The sequence below is a fragment of the Neoarius graeffei genome, chromosome 3 (genome assembly GCF_027579695.1).
Source record: "Neoarius graeffei isolate fNeoGra1 chromosome 3, fNeoGra1.pri, whole genome shotgun sequence".
Taxonomy (NCBI): Eukaryota; Metazoa; Chordata; class Actinopteri; order Siluriformes; family Ariidae; genus Neoarius; species Neoarius graeffei.
Window position 1 is genome coordinate 66,721,033 of NC_083571.1, and position 20,075 is coordinate 66,741,107.

General features: G+C 42.0%; 1 protein-coding gene across 2 annotated transcripts; it reads left to right on the top strand.

Annotated features, from left to right (window-relative positions):
* The first annotated feature begins 141 nt into the window (after positions 1-141).
* Positions 142-15,829, top strand: mogs (mannosyl-oligosaccharide glucosidase). Of its 2 annotated transcripts, XM_060917178.1 has the most exons (6): positions 194-248; positions 1,538-1,730; positions 8,538-8,905; positions 9,130-9,353; positions 12,885-13,078; positions 13,683-15,829. In XM_060917178.1, the coding sequence occupies exons 3-6, from the start codon at positions 8,554-8,556 to the stop codon at positions 15,439-15,441; spliced, it is 2,529 nt and encodes an 842-aa protein (XP_060773161.1). In that variant the 5' UTR covers positions 194-248; positions 1,538-1,730; positions 8,538-8,553; the 3' UTR covers positions 15,442-15,829. The 2 variants fall into 2 exon arrangements, with proteins under 2 accessions (XP_060773160.1, XP_060773161.1); XM_060917177.1 differs by lacking the exon at positions 1,538-1,730 and having other exon boundaries at positions 142-248.
* Positions 15,830-20,075: the final 4,246 nt, after the last annotated feature.

The window sequence follows — 20,075 nt, forward strand, 5'->3', positions numbered from 1 at the left end:
GCGGAATAGATTTCGATTAACTTTTGTTTAAAGATGCGAGTCGCTGCCTTCTGAATGCATCCGCTGTTTCCACACAAACAGATGGAGTATGACATAAATAACAGCGTCTCGAGCCTACAGAGTTTTCGAAGCGACGAAGAAGGACCACCGACCAATCACGAAAGAGAGGTCCCTGACAGTTACGCGTCATATCCGGAAGTGCTTGAATCAGGTCGAGATGGTGAACCCGGGACTCACGCTCTGTTAAGGTAAACATGATTGCGTTAACTCGCGTTTAACTCGTCATCATTTCTCATTTTCACCGTCACCGGGGCAATCCGTGGGGTTTATACTCCTGTAATGTGTAACAGTTAAAAAAAAAAAATCTGAACATGAAGCTCAGACTCTGTGGAAGGATTTAAATGTGTTCATTCATTCTGTATTTCCGGGTCTGATGGAACTGTGAGGGACATAACATTCAGATCATAATCATAATAACAGCTAATAAATACAGCTGTGATAAAAAATACAAAGTCAAAGATATTTAATTTAAACTCAAAGAAAGTTTATTTACCCAAAGTACTTCCCTTAATATTATATCATATGAGTTTAATTAAGAGATAGATAGATAGATAGATAGATAGATAGATAGATAGAATATTACATGGTGGCGTGAGGATATGAAGTTTGAATGGTGACTGTATATCTCACGAGTGAGCAACGCGAACAAGTGAAATATTTTCCACACAAGAAGATAAACTTCATTTATTTTTTTCGCGGTCCAAATCTATGGAATCAATTTTGTGCCAAAATGTTCATACAATACTTTTGAAATATCAAACAAAAACGACAAATCAAAATACAAAAAAAGTCAATTTTTTTTAGACTGGCAAACAAATTATTCTTGTAATCGTGCAAAATATCAGTCTATTACGCTTCAGAAACCTTTTATTTTTGTTCCGCAGCTTTCTCAGTTTTGTTTGACGTAATTTATTTTGGTTGCGATTCCAGCTTTCTCGTTTGCGCTCCCTGACTTTTTGCTTGCAGTTTTGGCACAAACTTCACGTGTGGGTGGGCTGTCCAGGAATGCATTCCCATTGGCTAACTTGTGTTTGACTGACAGCTACGCTCAGCCATTCCCCCGGAGGCTGTTGCGGCCATAGACGCCGCCTTCTGCGTAGAATCATACGTCATCCTCGCCGCCATATTGGATGTGGCAAAGTGGAGATTCTTCAACCGTCTCTGGTATAGCGTCTAGACAGTAGCCGAGAATAAAGATGCCTCATTCATGTGCTGCGTTTAACTGTACCAACAGGTTTACCGTCCAAACGAGATCACATGGGATTACCTTTCACAGGCGAGACTGGAAAAATACTTTTCATTGTATTTGGTCATTATAACGTAATTTTACAAACAGATTTTTCTGACTTTGTGGCTAATATCTAGTCTCGCGCATAATAGCCGCTCGGTGAAACCTGTCTCCAAACAACGAAGTATTTCCTTCGTAACTACGCTGATTATTGTTAGTTGCTTAGCTAACTTTTCACATACTATGTAGGTTTCCCAAAAATAAAGACATGAAAAAGCAGCGGGAGACAACTGTGCGACGGGAAGGGTTTTCTGCTACTCCGTCATCCATGCTCTGCAGTGAACACTTCAGAACGGAGGATTTTGACAGAACAGGTCAGACAGTCAGGATCAGAGAGGGAGCTGTTCCTTCAGTCTTCAGTTTCCCAGCTCATCTCCACCGGGTAGGTGTATAGTTATAAGCAGTGAGAATTAGAGAATACAGTGCCACACTATGATGAATGTTTTTGAACGTATGATGAATGTTTTTAACCTTTCTGAATGTGAAGGAATCAGTGATGTATTTTGTTTTGGTATGACGTTAGAACCTGGCCGAACTCAGTTTGGCGGTCATTCAGCTCACTTTATTCAACGAGAGTAGGTCTGTGTGGTGACTCAATAAATAAAGCAGTAAATTTTTATTTTCATTCACTATTTCCAGTTTTTCCACTATTTCCATCATTTATCATATTCAGTCTTGTAGGTTGGTTATTGTGGCCTCAGGTTTTGGTAGCTTGCTACGGTATGCTGACTGATTAGCTTACCTGAGCTATCTATCGCGTATCTGTCGCTAGTTTGCAGTGTACAGGGTATTTCGCACACTATTTATAACCATCACATTAAAAGTTATATATGTTGTTTTGATGCCTGTTTGTTTCCCAAATATATACGTGTGTGTCTTAATGGGTGAATAAAAGGCATCGAGTTAAATATTATTGTAGAAAGGGGCTTTATGAAGTTCAGTCCATTTACTTGCATTGGTTTACGGGGAAGATTTGCCACAACAAATATGGCGGACACTCTGACATATCCCAGCAACGGGGCCACCAGCTCAATGCGGCGTATATGTTTATATGTCTATGGTTGCGGCCATTTCCTACTCAGATTCTGGCAGACTGTTTGACGAGTGACCGATCCATTGACGGTAAACAAGGATCGAGTGGACTTCAGTGGCGACTATGATATTGAATTAATTCAACAAAGTGTAAGTACGGGACAAATGTGTTGTATGTGTTGCAGTAGTGCACATTATGCAGGCGTGTTTAACGTTAGCAAGACAGCTACAGTGGTGCTTGAAAGTTTGTGAACCCTTTAGAATTTTCTATATTTCTGCATAAATATGACCTAAAACATCATCAGATTTTCACACAAGTCCTGAAAGTAGATAAAGAGAACCCAGTTAAACAAATGAGACAAAAATATTATACTTGGTCATTTATTTATTGAGGAAAATGATCCAGTATTACATATCTGTGAGTGGCAAAAGTATGTGAACCTCTAGTATTAGCAGTTAATTTGAAGGTGAAATTGGAGTCAGGTGTTTTCAATCAATGGGATGACAATCAGGTGTGAGTGGACACCCTGTTTTATTTAAAGAACAGGGATCTATCAAAGTCTGATCTTCACAACACATGTTTGTGGAAGTGTATCATGGCATGAACAAAGGAGATTTCTGAGGACCTCAGAAAAAGCGTTGTATAGATGCACATCAGGCTGGAAAAGGTTACAAAACCATCTCTAAAGAGTTTGGACTCCACCAATCCACAGTCAGACAGATTGTGTACAAATGGAGGAAATGCAAGACCATTGTTACCCTCCCCAGGAGTGGTCGACCAACAAAGATCAGTCCAAGAGCAAGGCATGTAATAGTTGGCGAGGTCACAAAGGACCCCAGGGTAACTTCTAAGTGACTGAAGGCCTCTCTCACATCGGCTAATGTTCATGAGTCCACCATCAGGAGAACACTGAACAGCAATGGTGTGCATGGCAGGGTTGCAAGGAGAAAGCCACTGCTCTCCAAAAAGAACATTGCTGCTCATCTGCAGTTTGCTAAAGATCACGTGGACAAGCCAGAAGGCTATTGGAAAAATGTTTTATGGATGGATGAGACCAAAATCAAACTTTTTGATTTAAATGAGAAGCGTTTTGTTTGGAGAAAGGAAAACACTGCATTCCAGCATAAGAACCTTATCCCATCTGTGAAACATGGTGCTGGTAGTATCATGGTTTGGGCCTGTTTTGCTGCATCTGGGCCAGGACGGCTTGCTGTCATTGATGGAACAATGAATTCTGAATTATACCAGCGAATTCTAAAGGAAAATGTCAGGACATCTGTCCATGAGCTGAATCTCAAGAGAAGGTGGGTCATGCAGCAAGGCAACGACCCTAAGCACACAAGTTGTTCTACTAAAGAATGGTTAAAGAAGAATAAAGTTAATGTTTTGGAATGGCCAAGTCAAAGTCCTGACCTTAATCCAATCGAAATGTTGTGGAAGGACCTAAAGCGAGCAGTTCATGTGAGGAAACCCACCAACATCCCAGAGTTGAAGCTGTTCTGTATGGAAGAACGGGCTAAAATTCCTCCAAGCCGGTGTGCAGGACTGATCAACAGTTACCGCAAACGTTTAGTTGCAGTTATTGCTGCACAAGTGGGTCACACCAGACACTGAAAGCAAAGGTTCACATACTTTTGCAACTCAGATATGTAATATTGGATCATTTTCCTCAATAAATAAATGACCAAGTATAATATTTTTGTCTCATTTGTTTAACTGGGTTCTCTTTATCCACTTTTAGGACTTGTGTGAAAATCTGATGATGTTTTAGGTCATATTTATGCAGAAATATAGAAAATTCTAAAGGGTTCACAAACTTTCAAGCACCACTGTATTATATTGGGTAGTGGAGCTAATGCCGCTTTTCCACTACAAACGCGGCTGAGTCGGGCTGAGCCGTGCCGTGCTGAGTCGAGCTGAGCGGGGCTGTTGGAGTTGCATTTCGACTACAACTGCGCTGAACCGTGCTGGCTGGAAGTGGGTGGACACATTGGGTGGAGTTAGCGAAAGTGGGTGGACGTCAGGTGATGTCGTTAAGCAGCGCAAACAGTGACATCAGTGATCTTTTAAGCGGTAGTCTCACGACCCGGATAGTAAACAATACACATGGAGGACATGGAGTCGTTAGTGTTGCTGGTCTTGGTGCTGTGGCTTGTTGTCACCGACAGCGCCAACAGATACTGGCAAGAGCGTATAGATGAGGCGAGGCGCATAAGGCTTCAGAAATTCTTGTAATTCGTAATTCTTCTCCTTCCGGGTTTGCGGTGTTTACAGATCCCAGCGCGCTCGCGGAGCGTGTGTGGGCATGTGAGGACACTCCTCCTCACCAATCAGTGCACAGGGGAGTGTCTGCTCACGCCCCCAGCCTCACTCGGCACGGTTTGGCTCGCTTCAGCCCCACTCCAAAACGGTGCGAGTTTTAGGGGCTAAGCAGGGCTGAAGCGAGCTGAGTCGTGCTGGTTTTTGGTAGTCGAAACGCGAGCCGTGTCGGGCTGAAGTGAGCTGAAGCGAGCTGAAAAAGGGTAGTGGAAAAGGGCCATAAGTCTAACATTTGACTTGCCACGAAACACCTGCATAATGTGTACTACTGCAACACATACAACACATTTGTCCCGTACTTACACTTTGTTGAATTAATTCAATATCATAGTCGCCACTGAAGTCCACTCGATCCTTGTTTACCGTCAATGGATCGGTCACTCGTCAAACAGTCCGCCAGAATCCGAGTAGGAAATGGCCGCGACAGCCTCCGGGGGAATGGCTGAGCGTAGCTGTCAGTCAAACACAAGTTAGCCAATGGGAATGCATTCCTGGACAGCCCACCCACACGTGAAGTTTGTGCCAAAACTGCAAGCAAAAAGTCAGGGAGCGCAAACGAGAAAGCTGGAATCGCAACCAAAATAAATTACGTCAAACAAAACTGAGAAAGACGCGGCACAAAAATAAAAGGTTTCTGAAGAGTAATAGACTGATATTTTGCACGATTACACGAATAATTTGTTTGCCAGTCTAAAAAAAATTGACTTTTTTTTTTTGTATTTTGATTTGTCGTTTTTGTTTGGTATTTCAAAAGTATTGTATGAACATTTTGGCACAAAATTGATTCCATACAAATCCTGCGCTCTGACTGGCTGGCGAGCGATTTATTTATTAGATTTTTATCAAAAATCTTATAAATTTTTGCCCGCATATCTCAGGAGAATAGCATTAATTTTACAGCATGGACAGCGATAACGACAGTGTTCACAGCGAAAGCGAGTTTTACTACCCTGAGGAAGAAGAAATAAAATCAAACATTTCAGGAGAAAGCTAAAAACCTCTAACTGTTGCTAACGCCAAGCAAAAACATGGCTGAATCCTGAGGGGACTACATAGGCGGCAAAATGTAGGTTTTTTTTCCTGCCTTGGAAGTGCACTTGTATACCGAGGAGGAAGCAATTTGCATTACAGCCATGAATGAGGATTCAAAATGGCATTAATTTTATATCCTGGATAGCGATAACGACAGTCTTCACAGCGAAAGCAAGTTTTACTGCCCTGAGGAAGAAAAGAATAAAAGAAAACATTTCAGGAGAAAGCTGAACACCTCTAACTTGCTAACAGTTTGATCTCATTAGTTAATGAGGCCCATTTTGGACCATGTTATCCTAATACATAATATTACGTTAGGTAAAAACTTTCAACCAGTACAATCTCTTCTTCAAAGTTTCACCAAATGGCTTTATTTATAAATATTAAGGTATCAAGTACGGCATGTTTTACGATAGACGGAAATGCTGTTTTAAGGCATATTACAATACAATTACAAACCTACAGTGTAGGAAAAATAGCCTTAAAATACTTTATTTGAAGAGCTTAAACAGTGTATTGATTTGCTTTTCCACATCAGATGGAAGTTTATACTGTCTGCCAGTTGATGTAAGTGGGGCGTCAATGATTTTCATGACATGCACCAGAGGGACCCAAACAGTTATCCTCTCTCCTGGGCCAGCTGTAAGTCTGAGAGGAACCATGAGGATGCATAAATGTTACTTGTACATCTTGTTCCTCCTCTGATAATGCACGAATGTTGCCTATCCACCACTGTCTGTCATACAAACATACAGCATATTTACCAGGAATTGTATCTGCCAGAGAGACTGCTGATTTAACAGGGGTTTTATGCATTACTTGTGGCCGATTCCCACTCATATCCACAATGAAGCTAGGACCACCTGACACCCTGCTGACCTGCACCTGGTTGGACATGATTGGAACAAATGAGTGGTTGTCTCCTGTTCCAGGAGTAGTAGCTGACCTTGAAAATCTTGTCTCCAATGTTTTTCCACCCTCCGTAACTTCCCCGTACCAACCCAGATGAAATGGATGTTCTTTATGTTTTTCTGCCCACAAAAACAGATCAGATGGGGTTAGTATGTGATCACTCGTGACTGCCTGTAAGCTAGTTTGAGCTGCTGACCGCTTTACAGTGCCTCCAATACCATCACAAGGTGATTTACCATGAGAAGTGGCAAAGAAATGCCATTCTGCCAAAAGTCCAAAATCATCTGCATGCTTTATTAGATTTGTGAAATTTTTATAGTTTTTGTATTGGGCTACTGATCCGTCACTGAAGTAAATGACCTTTTTTTCAGCTGGGGATGTAAATGGCATACATATGGTAAAACCTTTTTTTAAGAATGCATGCACAGCCACTGTATCATGCTTAAGGCAGTCACTTCTTATGCAGATAGAGATGCATTTCGTTACTTTTGTACCATCTTCATTCTTTGCTCTAATGTACACTGCAAATGGATGAAGAGTGCATTGGCTGTTGTCCCAGTGGTATCCCTGGGCAGAATCCTGTACACAGAATGAATAGTTTTTGGCAAAATCCAAAAGCATAATACATTCATATGCTGACAGATTTTCCTTCAAATTCTTCAAACATCCACTCTGGTGTTTGGCAATGAAATGATGTTTTGCTAGTTTGTCTGCTAGTAGATTATAACCCTTAAAACGGCATTTCCGTCTATTGTAAAACATGCCGTACTTGATACCTAAATATTTATAGTTTGGTTTAGGGTACCAACTTCATATTTTGTGCATTTGCTAATCAAAACAAGCTCTTTCCAGTGGTTATAATTGTTTTTATGGTAGACCTTGTCATACATTTTGTAATATGCGTTTGAATTATAGGCGCAAAATTTTTGTTTTTTTAAAGCCTAATAAATCAGAAAGTTTGATTTCTTTTGAACACATACCTAGTTGCCTAAAGAATACTATAACATGAGTAATACATAAGAACATTTGAAAGATCTAGTGTGCTTTAATGTGGAGATATGGGGCGTCAAAGTTGCTCCAAAGCACATTTTTTTTATGATTTTCAGCAAGCGATAACTTGGCAAATATTGAACTGTGAACTTTCTATTTTAGTATTTAAAAGCATCTGGCATTGAACAATCCTTGAAAATTTCATGTATCTTGCATGAATAGTTTAAAAGTAATGACTTATGGAATTTAGGTCCGTTTTCTGTAGCACGCGTTTTAACAGTGAAATTGGGGCCACGCCCCTTTTTTAAAGCTCCTATAGCTCAGAACTAATGAAGGTACAAGCCTAAAAATTTGTACACTATTTATTGGGCACACTGACAATATTTCCAGAAAGTATGACGCAAATCTGAGATGGTCAGTGACGAGGCCTCTGGTAATTTCACATGGATTGACCCTATGCTCTTAGGAAAGAAAGTTTCAAGGTTCTAGCTTCCTAAAGAACTGCTAGTGGAAAATTTTCTGAAAGGACAACACTGTTGTTTTGTTTATTTATTATTTATGAAGAACCATTAAGGTTTTCCCCAGACAGACAAATTTCCTTCAGGGTGCTTGATTTTTCACATGTAAGGACTCCTTTTATGTCAGCTCATAAAAACTGAACAAAGTGTCTCATATTTATTAAAAAAATTCAATCTACAGATCATTCATCATTTAAATAACTATTTTGATCTGTTGAGGAGGTCACTGTTTGTTTAAAATGTTTAACAAGTTCAACAAAGGGATATTAATCCAACATGAAAATCGCTTTCCTAGTTGGTTATTTGCCCCCAAGGTTACACTTCTTGTATTCAGAATTCCACACGTTTCTTCTCGTCTTAAATGAGCGTTATGCCTCCATCTCAGTCAGGTCAATGCAAATATGGGGAGGGTGAGGAAGAGGAACGTAGCCACAGATGGAGAGCCTCGCTCTCAGAAGGAGGAGAAAACACCAGTTCTGGTCCGGAAGGAAAAGAAAAAAGGAAAGACCGATATTAGCAAGGTCTTCATCAACATTTCCATCGGGTTGTGCGTTTTCAGCCTCATCTGGTTCTTCTATGCCTTGTACATGCGCTCAGCTTTGGCCAGGAGAACAGTGACACTTCATCCTTCGCCTCGGGTCTTAGATGCCAACAGCACCACCGCTGCTGTGTCCCCTGAGAGATTCTGGGGCTCATATCGGCCGCAGGTGTATTTTGGCATGAAAACAAGAAGTCTGAGATCTGTCGTTACAGGTACTACTGATTTCCAGCTCAGGTTTTATGATTTATGAGGTTTCCACCCCTAGTGTGTGGTTAATATGAAAAAAATATGGAACTTTTCATCTCTGCATAGATGTTGACATATATGAATATTATAACTGTATAAATTCATAATATAGAAAAAGCCCAAATGTTGTGCACGTTGCGCTTCAGTTCCCCCTTCGTGCTAACATCAGTCTGTGTGTGTGGCTCTGTAGGCTTGATGTGGATGCGTCAGTTCTCTGCCAAAGGCGTTAACCTGAGGCACACATGTGAGCAGGGGGATAAATTGCAATCCTACGGCTGGTTAATTCATGATGGTATGAACTTTGGCATGCAGCAGATCCAAGACACCGATTTTAGTCTCACAACGACGTTTGTGAAACGGATGGGAGGTGAACATGGTGGTGACTGGACATGGAGAATCATAGGCAAGCAACACGTAAGTAATGCTGGGGGCAAGGTTTCTATTTAATCGTTTGGCATCTTCTAGAACCTGTAAAATGTAAAAAGGACAATAGGTTACTGCTGGCTCAGGCAAGTCTTAGTGTTTTTGTCAGTTGTACGAAGATGAAGGACGTTCAGGGAAAGCAACGTCTTTGAAGAGGAAGGTGTTGAGATTTTTGCAGTGACTCATTCCACTATTGAGCAGCCAAGGAAGCAGAGACATTTCACCTTACAATCTTACATCTCACCATGCTTGTATTTCAGACAAGGACATGCCAGGCACCCAGAAGAAGAAATTTGAGAATGGGAAGTCAGTTCTGAATCAGGTTATGCAGAAAATGTGTTGCAGAGTCCTTTGAAATGTTCCAGTTTGAAACTGGAAGCCATGGCCTAAAGGTTAGAGAAGCAGCTTTGGTCACTGGTCACTGACAAAAGGTCACTGGTTTGATCCCCTGGACCAGCAGGAATGGCTGAAGTGCCTTTGAGTAAGGCACCGAACCCCCAACTGCTCCCCAGGCTGCTCTGGGTGTGTTGCACATCACTCTGGATAAGAGCATCTGTTAAATGCCATTAATGTAACGTAATGTAAAGTAAAGCCAGTGAAGTGAAAGTGAACTCTCCTGCTCACAAGTTAAATGAGAGAACTCATTTGGAGAAGATCCTGCAGATTAAGAGAGAGCAGCACATAGAGATCAGCTGTTGAAGTTTGTCTTTACTTTCTCATTATCCTGGGTATTGCACAAAATGAAGTCAAATTTAATTTGACGTTGGTGAGGAGTAAGGTAGGTAGGGGCCCTTGGTTCAAGTTGAATTAGCTTAAAGGAACAGTCCACCGTATTTCCATAATGAAATATGCTCTTATCTGAATTGAGACGAGCTGCTCCGTACCTATCCGAGCTTTGCGCGACCTCCCAGGCAGTCAGACGCGCTGTCACTCCTGTTAGCAATGTAGCTAGGCTCAGTATGGCCAACGGTATTTTTTGGGGCTGTAGTTAGATGCGACCAAACTCTTCTGCGTTTTTCCTGTTTACATAGGTTTATATGACCAGTGATATGAAACAAGTTCAGTTACACAAATTGAAACGTAGCGATTTTCTATGCTATGGAAAGTCCGCACTATAATGACAGGCGTACTAACACCTTCTGCGCGCTTCGACAGCGCATTGATATCTGAGCTCCGTATCAATGCGCTGCCGAAGCGCGCAGAAGGTGTTAGTACGCCTGTCATTATAGTGCGGACTTTCCATAGCATAGAAAATCGCTACGTTTCAATTTGTGTAACTGAACTTGTTTCATATCACTGGTCATATAAACCTATGTAAACAGGAAAAACGCGGAAGAGTTTGGTCGCATCTAACTACAGCCCCAAAAAATACCGTTGGCCATACTGAGCCTAGCTACATTGCTAACAGGAGTGACAGCGCGTCTGACTGCGTCTGACTGACTGGGAGGTCGCGCAAAGCTCGGATAGGTACGGAGCAGCTCGTCTCAATTCAGATAAGAGCATATTTCATTATGGAAATACGGTGGACTGTTCCTTTAAATGCCAGCTCATACAACAATCAGCCATAACATTGAAACCACTGACAGGTGAAGTGAATAACATTTGATCATCTCATTACAGTGGCACCTGTCATAGGGTGGAATATATTAGTCAGCAAGTGAGCAGTAAGTTCTTGAAGTTGACGTGTTGGAAGCAGGAAAAATGGGCAAGCGTCAAGATGTAAGCAACTGCATCTTCAAACAGCAGATTTTGTGTGGTGTTCCTGGTGTGCAGTGGTTAGTACCTACAAAAAGTGATCCAAGGAAGTAAAACTGGAGAATCGCAGACCGGGTCATGGCCACCCAAGGTTCATTGATGTGCATGGGGAGTGAAGGCACTTCTGGTCTAATCCTACAGAAGAGTTACTGGAGCACAGTTTGCTGAAAAAGTTAATGTTGGCTATGATAGAAAGGTGTCAGAACACAAACTGCATCAGAGTTTGATCCCTGTCCACCACTGAAAGAACCTCTAATGGGCGCATGAGCATCAGAACTGGACCATGGAAGAAAGAAAGGTGAAGAAGGTGGCTAGGTCTGATGAATCACGTTTTCTTTTACATCGTGTGGATGGTCAGGTGTGTGTGCGCGTCACTTACCTGGGGAAAAGATGGCACCAGGATACGGTATGGGAAGAAGGCAACCTGGTGGAGGCAGTGTGATGCTCTGGGCAATGTTCTGCTGGGAGACCTTGGGTTCTGGCATTCATGAGGATGTTACTTTGACCTTCTGATCCTACCTAAACAATGTTGCAGGCCAATTATACTCCTTCATGGCAACAGTATTTCCTAATAGGAGTGACCTCTTTCAGCAGGATAATGCGCCCTGCCTCACTGTAAAAATTGTTTAGGAATGGTTTGAGAAACATGACAGAGTTCAAGGTGTTGACTCCCAACAAGATGTTGACTCCAAATTCCCCAGATCTCAGTCCAGTTGAGCAACTGTGGGTTGTGCTGGACAAACAAGACTAATCCATGGAGGCTCCACCGAACAACTTGTAGGATTTGAAGGATCTGCTGCTAATATCTTGGCGTCAGATACCACAGCACACCATCAGAGGTATTGTGGAGTCCAAATCTCAAAAAGTCATAGCAGTTTTGGCAGCACAAAGCACACCTACACAATATTAGGCAGGTGGTTTTAATGTTATTGCTGATCAGTGTATGCCTCTCTCCCAGCAAATCCTGCTCGACCAAGCTTTCAAGGAAGAATCGAAATTTTTCAGATCTGATTCGAGAACTTGCTGCCCAAAACATTCTTCCAAGTCAGTTTGGCTTCATGCAGTTCTCTGGCAGTTTCAACCAGTCAACCCTAATGAAACTAGCTTCAGAAACATAACCCAGTTTGAAGGACCCAGTGGTCACTGATCACTATCTTGCACCGTGATCATGTGCCACTATCTTGGCAGCTATCTTGAGTGGTTCTTGTAGTTCGGAAAGGTCTTATGCAATCTGCAGGATCTGAGGCTTAATTATCAATGAAAATCTTAAGATTCCCAACTGTATTTGTTGTACGGTGAGCTTATTGATGGTAATTAAGTAGGACAGCATGGGGTACCGTTTAGTTTTAGATGACTAATCACCAGCCAGGAAGTCCAGGCTGTCCAATATCTTCTGTAAAACTTAAGAGTTGGGTGGAGGAAAATGACTATGCTGATGACACGGTGTCGTATATTGAGATAACAAGAGTGGACCAAGAACTGAGCCATGAGGAACTACTGTAGTGAGTTATACTTTTCAAAGGATCACTCCAAAATACTTAACTACTTTTAACCTACTAGGTTAGTAAACAGGTTTCCAGGCAACCAAAATATTGGGCTGGGCAAGTTCATGCTTTGACTTGTTCAGTTGGCTGTTGGTTAATGACTTTCTGTGACAGAATTTTCTTTTACATCATGTCCCATCACTTTTGAAGTTCTTGATGCAGTTTAGTATTTGACCCTATGCCATCATCTCTTGTACTCACACCATCATGATTGCTTTCTCAGAGTGCTGCCCCTCATGCTCCAGTCATCTCATTGATGTTCTACGTAGCTGCAGATACTCAGGGTTCTCTGCAAGCTCACATAGAGAACAGGACACGCCTGAGCCATGTTACAGGCACTTCAGAGGAACTGGGAAACTTCAAAATCACTTTCCTCAAACCCACCAGTGGAGAGGCGTCTCCCGATAAATATGCCAGGTATTTCAAATATCATCATGTTACCCAAATTGCTATTGTAAGAAAGAAAGGAATACCATTTCTGTTTATTGGTCACCATTTTACACTGACAAACTTTATAGACCTTGCCAAAATTTGACAACATACCAAATTTGAAAAGATTGGTGCAGTCATTCAAATCAGTTGCATCAAACAAAATCACACCGAAATCATGCAATCAGTAAGAAAATAAATGTTAAACCAGAAGTCTAATTTATGTAGGGGAGAGTCAACTATGATATTTATTTTTCACATGTACATGTCATGTGTCGGTATGTAGATATTGTGTTAAGCTGCCATGTGTTGGACATGTAACCAGTATGGTATAAAGTGTTACTAAAAGATTATTATAATCTAGAATATTAACATTTTAAAAATTTTATTTTTGTTATACCTGACTAAAGCTTGTGTGTACACACACCCAAATTTGACAATTTATTTTACCTTCATGTTAAATGTGTCTGACTATGGGGGAATCACTGATATGACAATGTCAACATGAACAGAGACCAGTAAAGAGAAGTGATTGCACAAGATAACTAATCATTTTATTTTTAACAAGCCATGGCATGTCTCTTCTCCCCAGCTATAATTACTTGCAGACACGGAGCCCTGGTCTGGACCAATTAACAGACATCGTGAAGAACAGCCTGAGTCACGGATTTGCTTTTAGTCCAACCACTGCCGAGAGAAGGCTTTACATTGCTGTGGATACCTACACACCACCTCCGCACTTGCAACAAGATAACCGCATCCAGAGTGACTTTGTGGTGCACCAGGTTACTGTTCAAGTCCCCTTCCAGATTGAGGTATTGTTTGAGTCTGGAAGTGTCCATGATCGACCCAACCAGCTGATGGGCTCGGTGCTGACTGAAGAGCTTACAAGGCTGAAGTTGTCTTACAATAAGAAGTTTGAGGAGACATTTGGACTTGAGGCTAAAGGGTTTACTCCAGCCCAGGTGAGGTTTGGCAAGGCTGCTTTAAGTAACATGCTTGGAGGTATGGGCTACTTTTTTGGACAGTCAGTGGTGCAGTCAACATATCACGAGCACCCTGTGCTTTACCCTTATGGTGCACTGTTCACTGCAGTGCCCTCCCGCTCCTTCTTCCCAAGAGGTTTCCTGTGGGATGAAGGCTTCCACCAGCTCCTCATCCATAAGTGGGATCCCCAGCTGACTCGTGAGGTTGTTGCTCACTGGTTGGATTTGATCAATGTGGAGGGCTGGATCCCACGCGAACAAATCCTGGGCGATGAGGCACTCAGCAAGGTCCCGTCAGAATTTGTGGTGCAGCACACTGAAAATGCAAATCCACCTACATTCTTTCTACTCCTAGAGGAGTTTTTAGAGCAGGTTGAAGCACATCTGGATGGGCTACAATTTCAGAATGCTCTACCTTTCCTCCAAAGGCTGTACCCCAGACTGCAGACGTGGTTCGAGTGGTATAACAACACTCAAGCTGGACCCTTGCCTAACTCCTACCGTTGGCGTGGAAGGGATGAGGACACCAACCGCTTCCTCAATCCTAAGACCTTGACTTCCGGTCTGGATGACTACCCACGTGCATCACACCCTTCCGAAGATGAAAGACATGTGGATTTGCACTGTTGGATGGTACTTGCATCACGGGCCATGACAAGCATGGCACGACTGCTTGGGGAACCCCATCAGGAATATGAGAGCATGTATCGGACCCTCAGCAACAACAGCTTTTTGAGTGAGCTGCACTGGTCCGAGCAGCTTCATGCCTTTGCCGACTATGGTAACCACACTCAGGCTGTGTCACTGCAGCAAGAAAAGATTGTTGTGCCACCTGGTCAGATGAGGCACCAGTTACCAGTAAAACGCCTCGTGCGGGCAGTGCGTAAAGTTCCTAAGCTTCAGTATGTGAATGCACTTGGCTACGTTAGTCTGTTTCCATTCTTGCTTCACATCCTGACACCTGACTCTCAAAAATTAGAGTACATTCTGAAAGACATTCGGGATCCTGCTCGCTTATGGACACCGTATGGCTTGCGCTCACTTTCCCGTTCAGATCCACTTTATATGAAGCACAACACAGAGCATGATCCCCCTTACTGGCGTGGTGCTATATGGATCAACATCAACTACCTGGCACTAAGGGCATTGCACCATTACAGCAGTATAGAGGGACCATACAAGGAGAAGGCTGCTTATCTCTATCAAGAGCTCAGGACTAATGTTATCAACAACATTTACAAACAGTACCATGAAACTGGATATATCTGGGAACAGTACAGTGACAGTACAGGTCGGGGACAGGGTAGCCACCCTTTTACAGGCTGGTCAGCCCTGATTGTACTCATCATGGCTGAAGAGTACTGACCCCTCCACAGGTTCTGTATTCTTGTAATGAACGGGTACTGTTATTTGTCTGAAAAAAAAAAAAAGTTCTGTGCTTAATGATAGTTAATTGCTTGATTGAAAAAAAAAAATCTCTGCGTGACCTGAAAAGTATTATTATTATTTTTTTTTTATAATGATGCATTGGGGTCCTTTTATAAATCACACTTTCTACAAAATGGAATAATGGAACTATTTCACTTTTAAACTGTGATTTAATGTAATAAATTTCTGCTCAGCTGTAAACTGCTATGGGACATGTGAGTGTTTAGAAATGCTATAACAAAGGAACGTCATGTCAAAGAACTACAGGTATTTTACTTCTGGAATTCAGGTGTGTTCAGAAGAATAAATCAGGATCTACCTGCAAGTCCCCCCTTTTTTTTTTTTTAATATAAAGTTTACGGAGTTCTACATTGAAGACCAAAACACCTTTCCACACCAACAAAAATATTCCTTTAATTACAGTGTGACCAGAACAAAATATTGCATTCAGAAGAAGGGGGTTCAAAAGCTTTTCTAACAGTAAGGTGGGATGATGTGGTATGCGGTCATTATTTCCATTGCGAAGTGAACAGTGCCACACCCCGGTACTATCTGTGCTGAATTTATTTACCAATCTACCCATCTTGTCCGATGTTTTATTTGTAAATAATTCTGCAAATTATACAGGCACTTCAATATTATGGCTTGGTTTGTGCAGATCTGTAACACATTCCAGTTAAGTGAATTTAATTTAGAATTTGTAAAATGTGGAAAATTCCAAGGGGGTGGTAAATACTTCGTGGTGAGGAATTTTGCAAACACAGCCAAAGATAGGTGCTAAGTACAAATAACAGCTCTCGACAAGGGGGTTAGATATAAATGCCAGACCTGCTGTTTGCATTAGGAAAGCAATAGAACAGAAAACTTTGATATTAATGAAACCTTAATAAAATCATACTAATGAATATTAAAATCCTTGCATCAAGCAACTGACAGCCTGGCATCCTTTGCCAGCTACTAACAGTTGAGCTTTTAATGTCACTGGCTGTAACTTGGCATCAGCCAAATCGAATCAGCCTTTTGAATAAATATAAGCAGTTCTCTGTCCTTCCCTTCCACTACTTAGAAAAACACCGCCCACATCCCCCTGTCTGAGGCAGCCATCTGCTCAACAAAAGGGAGAAAGAAGTCAGGAAAATTGAAGTGCAGCATTCACCTGAGTAAAAGCCCACTGATATGTATCCGTTCACTGGCCTGGACCTGGTGCAGGTTGTTGATATCCAGATAATTAGTGCCTGATCAAGTGAAAGCCCAGATATCTCATCTAATCATACACATCTTCAGGTTTGTTGTGAGCACCACCTGTTGATCTCCGTACAGCCCTCAAGATGTTGCAGTTGTCACTTTCTTCTAAATAGGCAGAGGCATACGTATAAGGAGGATTCTGTCCGAGTCAATAAAATGTGGCTGGGACCCCAAACAAACCTACGGAAGCTGAGAGAGGCCCTTCATATAATCTTTTTTTATTCACCTTGTTATCCCGAGATAACGACATAATTAATTCAGGATCTCGAGAAAACAACACAACTAATTCGAGATCTCGAGAAAACAAAACCATTATTTCGAGATCTCGAGAAAACAAAACAATTATTCCGTGATCTCGAGAAAACAAAGCAATTATTTCATGATCTCAGCTGGATCACTGTATCTCTGTCGGTAGAGACGAAGCTGGGCCAGTCTTCTGCGGAGGTGCCGCGGACTAATTTTGAATTTATCCCTTATTAAAGCACTTAATGCAATCTCTCCCTGTGTCAACCCCTGATCAAAATATTGCCTTATTAGGTGATCGATTATTCCAGACATTCTAATGACCAAAGTTGCGTCTATACAGAATGAGAAATAGCCCCAAAGTCAGAATAAGTCTCTTGGCGTACCTGAGTGAACCATTTCTCAGCTGTTTACTCAAGATCATGAAATAATTTTGTTTTTTCGAGATCACGGAATAATTGTTTTGTTTTCTCGAGATCTCGAAATGACGGTTTTGTTTTCTCGAGATCTCGAATTAGTTGTGTTGTTTTCTCGAGATCCTGAATTAATTATGTCGTTATCTCAGGATAACAAGGTGAATAAAAAAAAAGGATTATATGAAGGGCCTCTCTCGGCTTCTGTACAAACCAAAAAGAAAGGTGGCAAATTGGTGTACGCTAAACAAAGAGAAAATCCAATTTTCAAGGAAATCAGGCAGTATGCCCAAGTTAAATCCAGTGTTGCATAGACTGGATTGTGCCTAAATGATTGTCACAGATTGATATTGGATAAGCATCAACAGCGTTGACACAGAATTACCCCAAACCATCCACACCTTGGGCACAAAGACTACTTGGTTGGGTCAGTCACTGTGTGACTCCTTGATTACCCCCATATTGTGCTCACATATGGAGCTCTTTGCAAAATGCTGTTTTTTTTTTTTTTTTTGTCTCATCTCATTATCTCTAGCCGCTTTATCCTGTTCTACAGTGTCGCAGGCAAGCTGGAGCCTATCCCAGCTGACTACGGGCGAAAGGTGGGGTACACCCTGGACAAGTCACCAGGTCATCACAGGGCTGACACATAGACACAGACAACCATTCACACTCACATTCACACCTACGGTCAATTTAGAGTCACCAGTTAACCTAACCTGCATGTCTTTGGACTGTGGGGGAAACCGGAGCACCCGGAGGAAACCCACGCGGACACGGGGAGAACATGCAAACTCCACACAGAAAGGCCCTCGCCGGCCACGGGGCTCAAACCAAGGACCTTCTTGCTGTGAGGCGACAACGCTAACCACTACACCACCGTGCCGCCCCTGGTTTTTTTTGTTTGTTTGTTTGTTTGTTTGGTTTTATTTATTTTTATTTTTTTTGGGGGGACGGGGGGTGTTGAGAGAATTTTAAGGCAGCTGCACACTATCTTAACCTCCTAAGGCCCATGCTGTTTTTTTACATGCATTTTTTTATTTCTCTTTGCTATTTGGGCTTATTAGAACCTGATTAGAATAAAAACTAAGCATCATCTTTTGATAAGATGTACTTTTAGAGAAAAAGTATGTCCACATATGTGTATTCTTGTTCCGAATTTCCATAAAGTGCTGTCCACGCATGTGACCGCTAAGTCCTAGGAGGCTAATTCTGAGCATCATGCACAGACTAAGGAGTCATATATATATTTTTTTTAATTAAATTCAGTCACCCAATTAATTTGTTTAAGGATGGCAAACATTGGTAATCATCAATGTAATAAACATGTAAGACATTGGAATCAATATACATGCACATCTACACACACCAGTCAAATGTTTGGATACAGTACTATGGGTGCATGTCCACACTTTTGACTGGTACTGTATGTATGTGTATACACACACGCACGCACAAGATAGGGAGTTGCATATTGAACCTTTTTATCCTGTATTTTAGACTGTAATGTTAGTGTGGCACTTCTTGTAATATTTCAAACTGGATTTGCATAGCTTTCGGTTAAAATGTTATTGTTATGTATGGCCGCCAGAGGGCGCAGTGTTCTTGTTTTATCTCCCCTTGTCCCACTTATTTATGGCATGGTTTTAACAATAGACATTGTCACAAACCAGCTTTACAGAAATCCAGAGCAGTCATGAGCAAGCCAGTGGTAAAAGTCATCTCATCTCATTATCTCTAGCCGCTTTATCCTGTTCTACAGGGTCGTAGGCAAGCTGGAGCCTATCCCAGCTGACTACAGGCGAGAGGCGGGGTACACCCTGGACAAGTCGCCAGGTCATCACAGGGCTGACACATAGACACAGACAACCATTCACACTCACATTCACACCTACGGTCAATTTAGAGTCACCAGTTAACCTAACCTGCATGTCTTTGGACTGTGGGGGAAACCGGAGCACCCGGAGGAAACCCACGCGGACACGGGGAGAACATGCAAACTCCGCACAGAAAGGCCCTCGCCGGCCACGGGGCTCGAACCCAGACCTTCTTGCTGTGAGGTGACAGCGCTAACCACTACACCACCATGCCACCCTGCTAAAAGTGATGAGAAATGAATTGAATTGAAGAAACCCTGAGAGGAACCAGACTCAACAAGGAACCCATCCTCAAATCATTACTTTTCCAGAGCTGTATACTTATAAAGTCAGACAGCACTGAGTGTGTTGAAAGGATCTTCAGTATGAGCTTGGAATCTCTTGTATCCAAGTGAAGTCATCCATCCATTTCTTGCCAAAGACTCCTCAATGCCAGCGTTTTTAGGTGAATTAACAACGGATACCGTATCAGGCTCCCACACTCTCAGGCTTTCTACGTTCTCAAGCTTCCACATTGTTAGACCTGCTGCATTGACAAGCTACTACGCTATTATGATACTGTGCTCTCAGGCTTCTACCCTCTCAGGACGTCTTGCTGCTATCTTCTGATAATAGCCACGTCCCTGAGTATGGCTTATAATTGGCTTGGATAGTGCTTTTATTCTGGTGTAACATAAGTGAATTGTACTTGATGAAACTGAAATGCAAAACTAATAGGAATTGCATTTACTTTTGTCATGAAGTCAGCATTTAAGTCTTAAAAAGCAGCTTCCTGCTGATTGTTATTCATGGA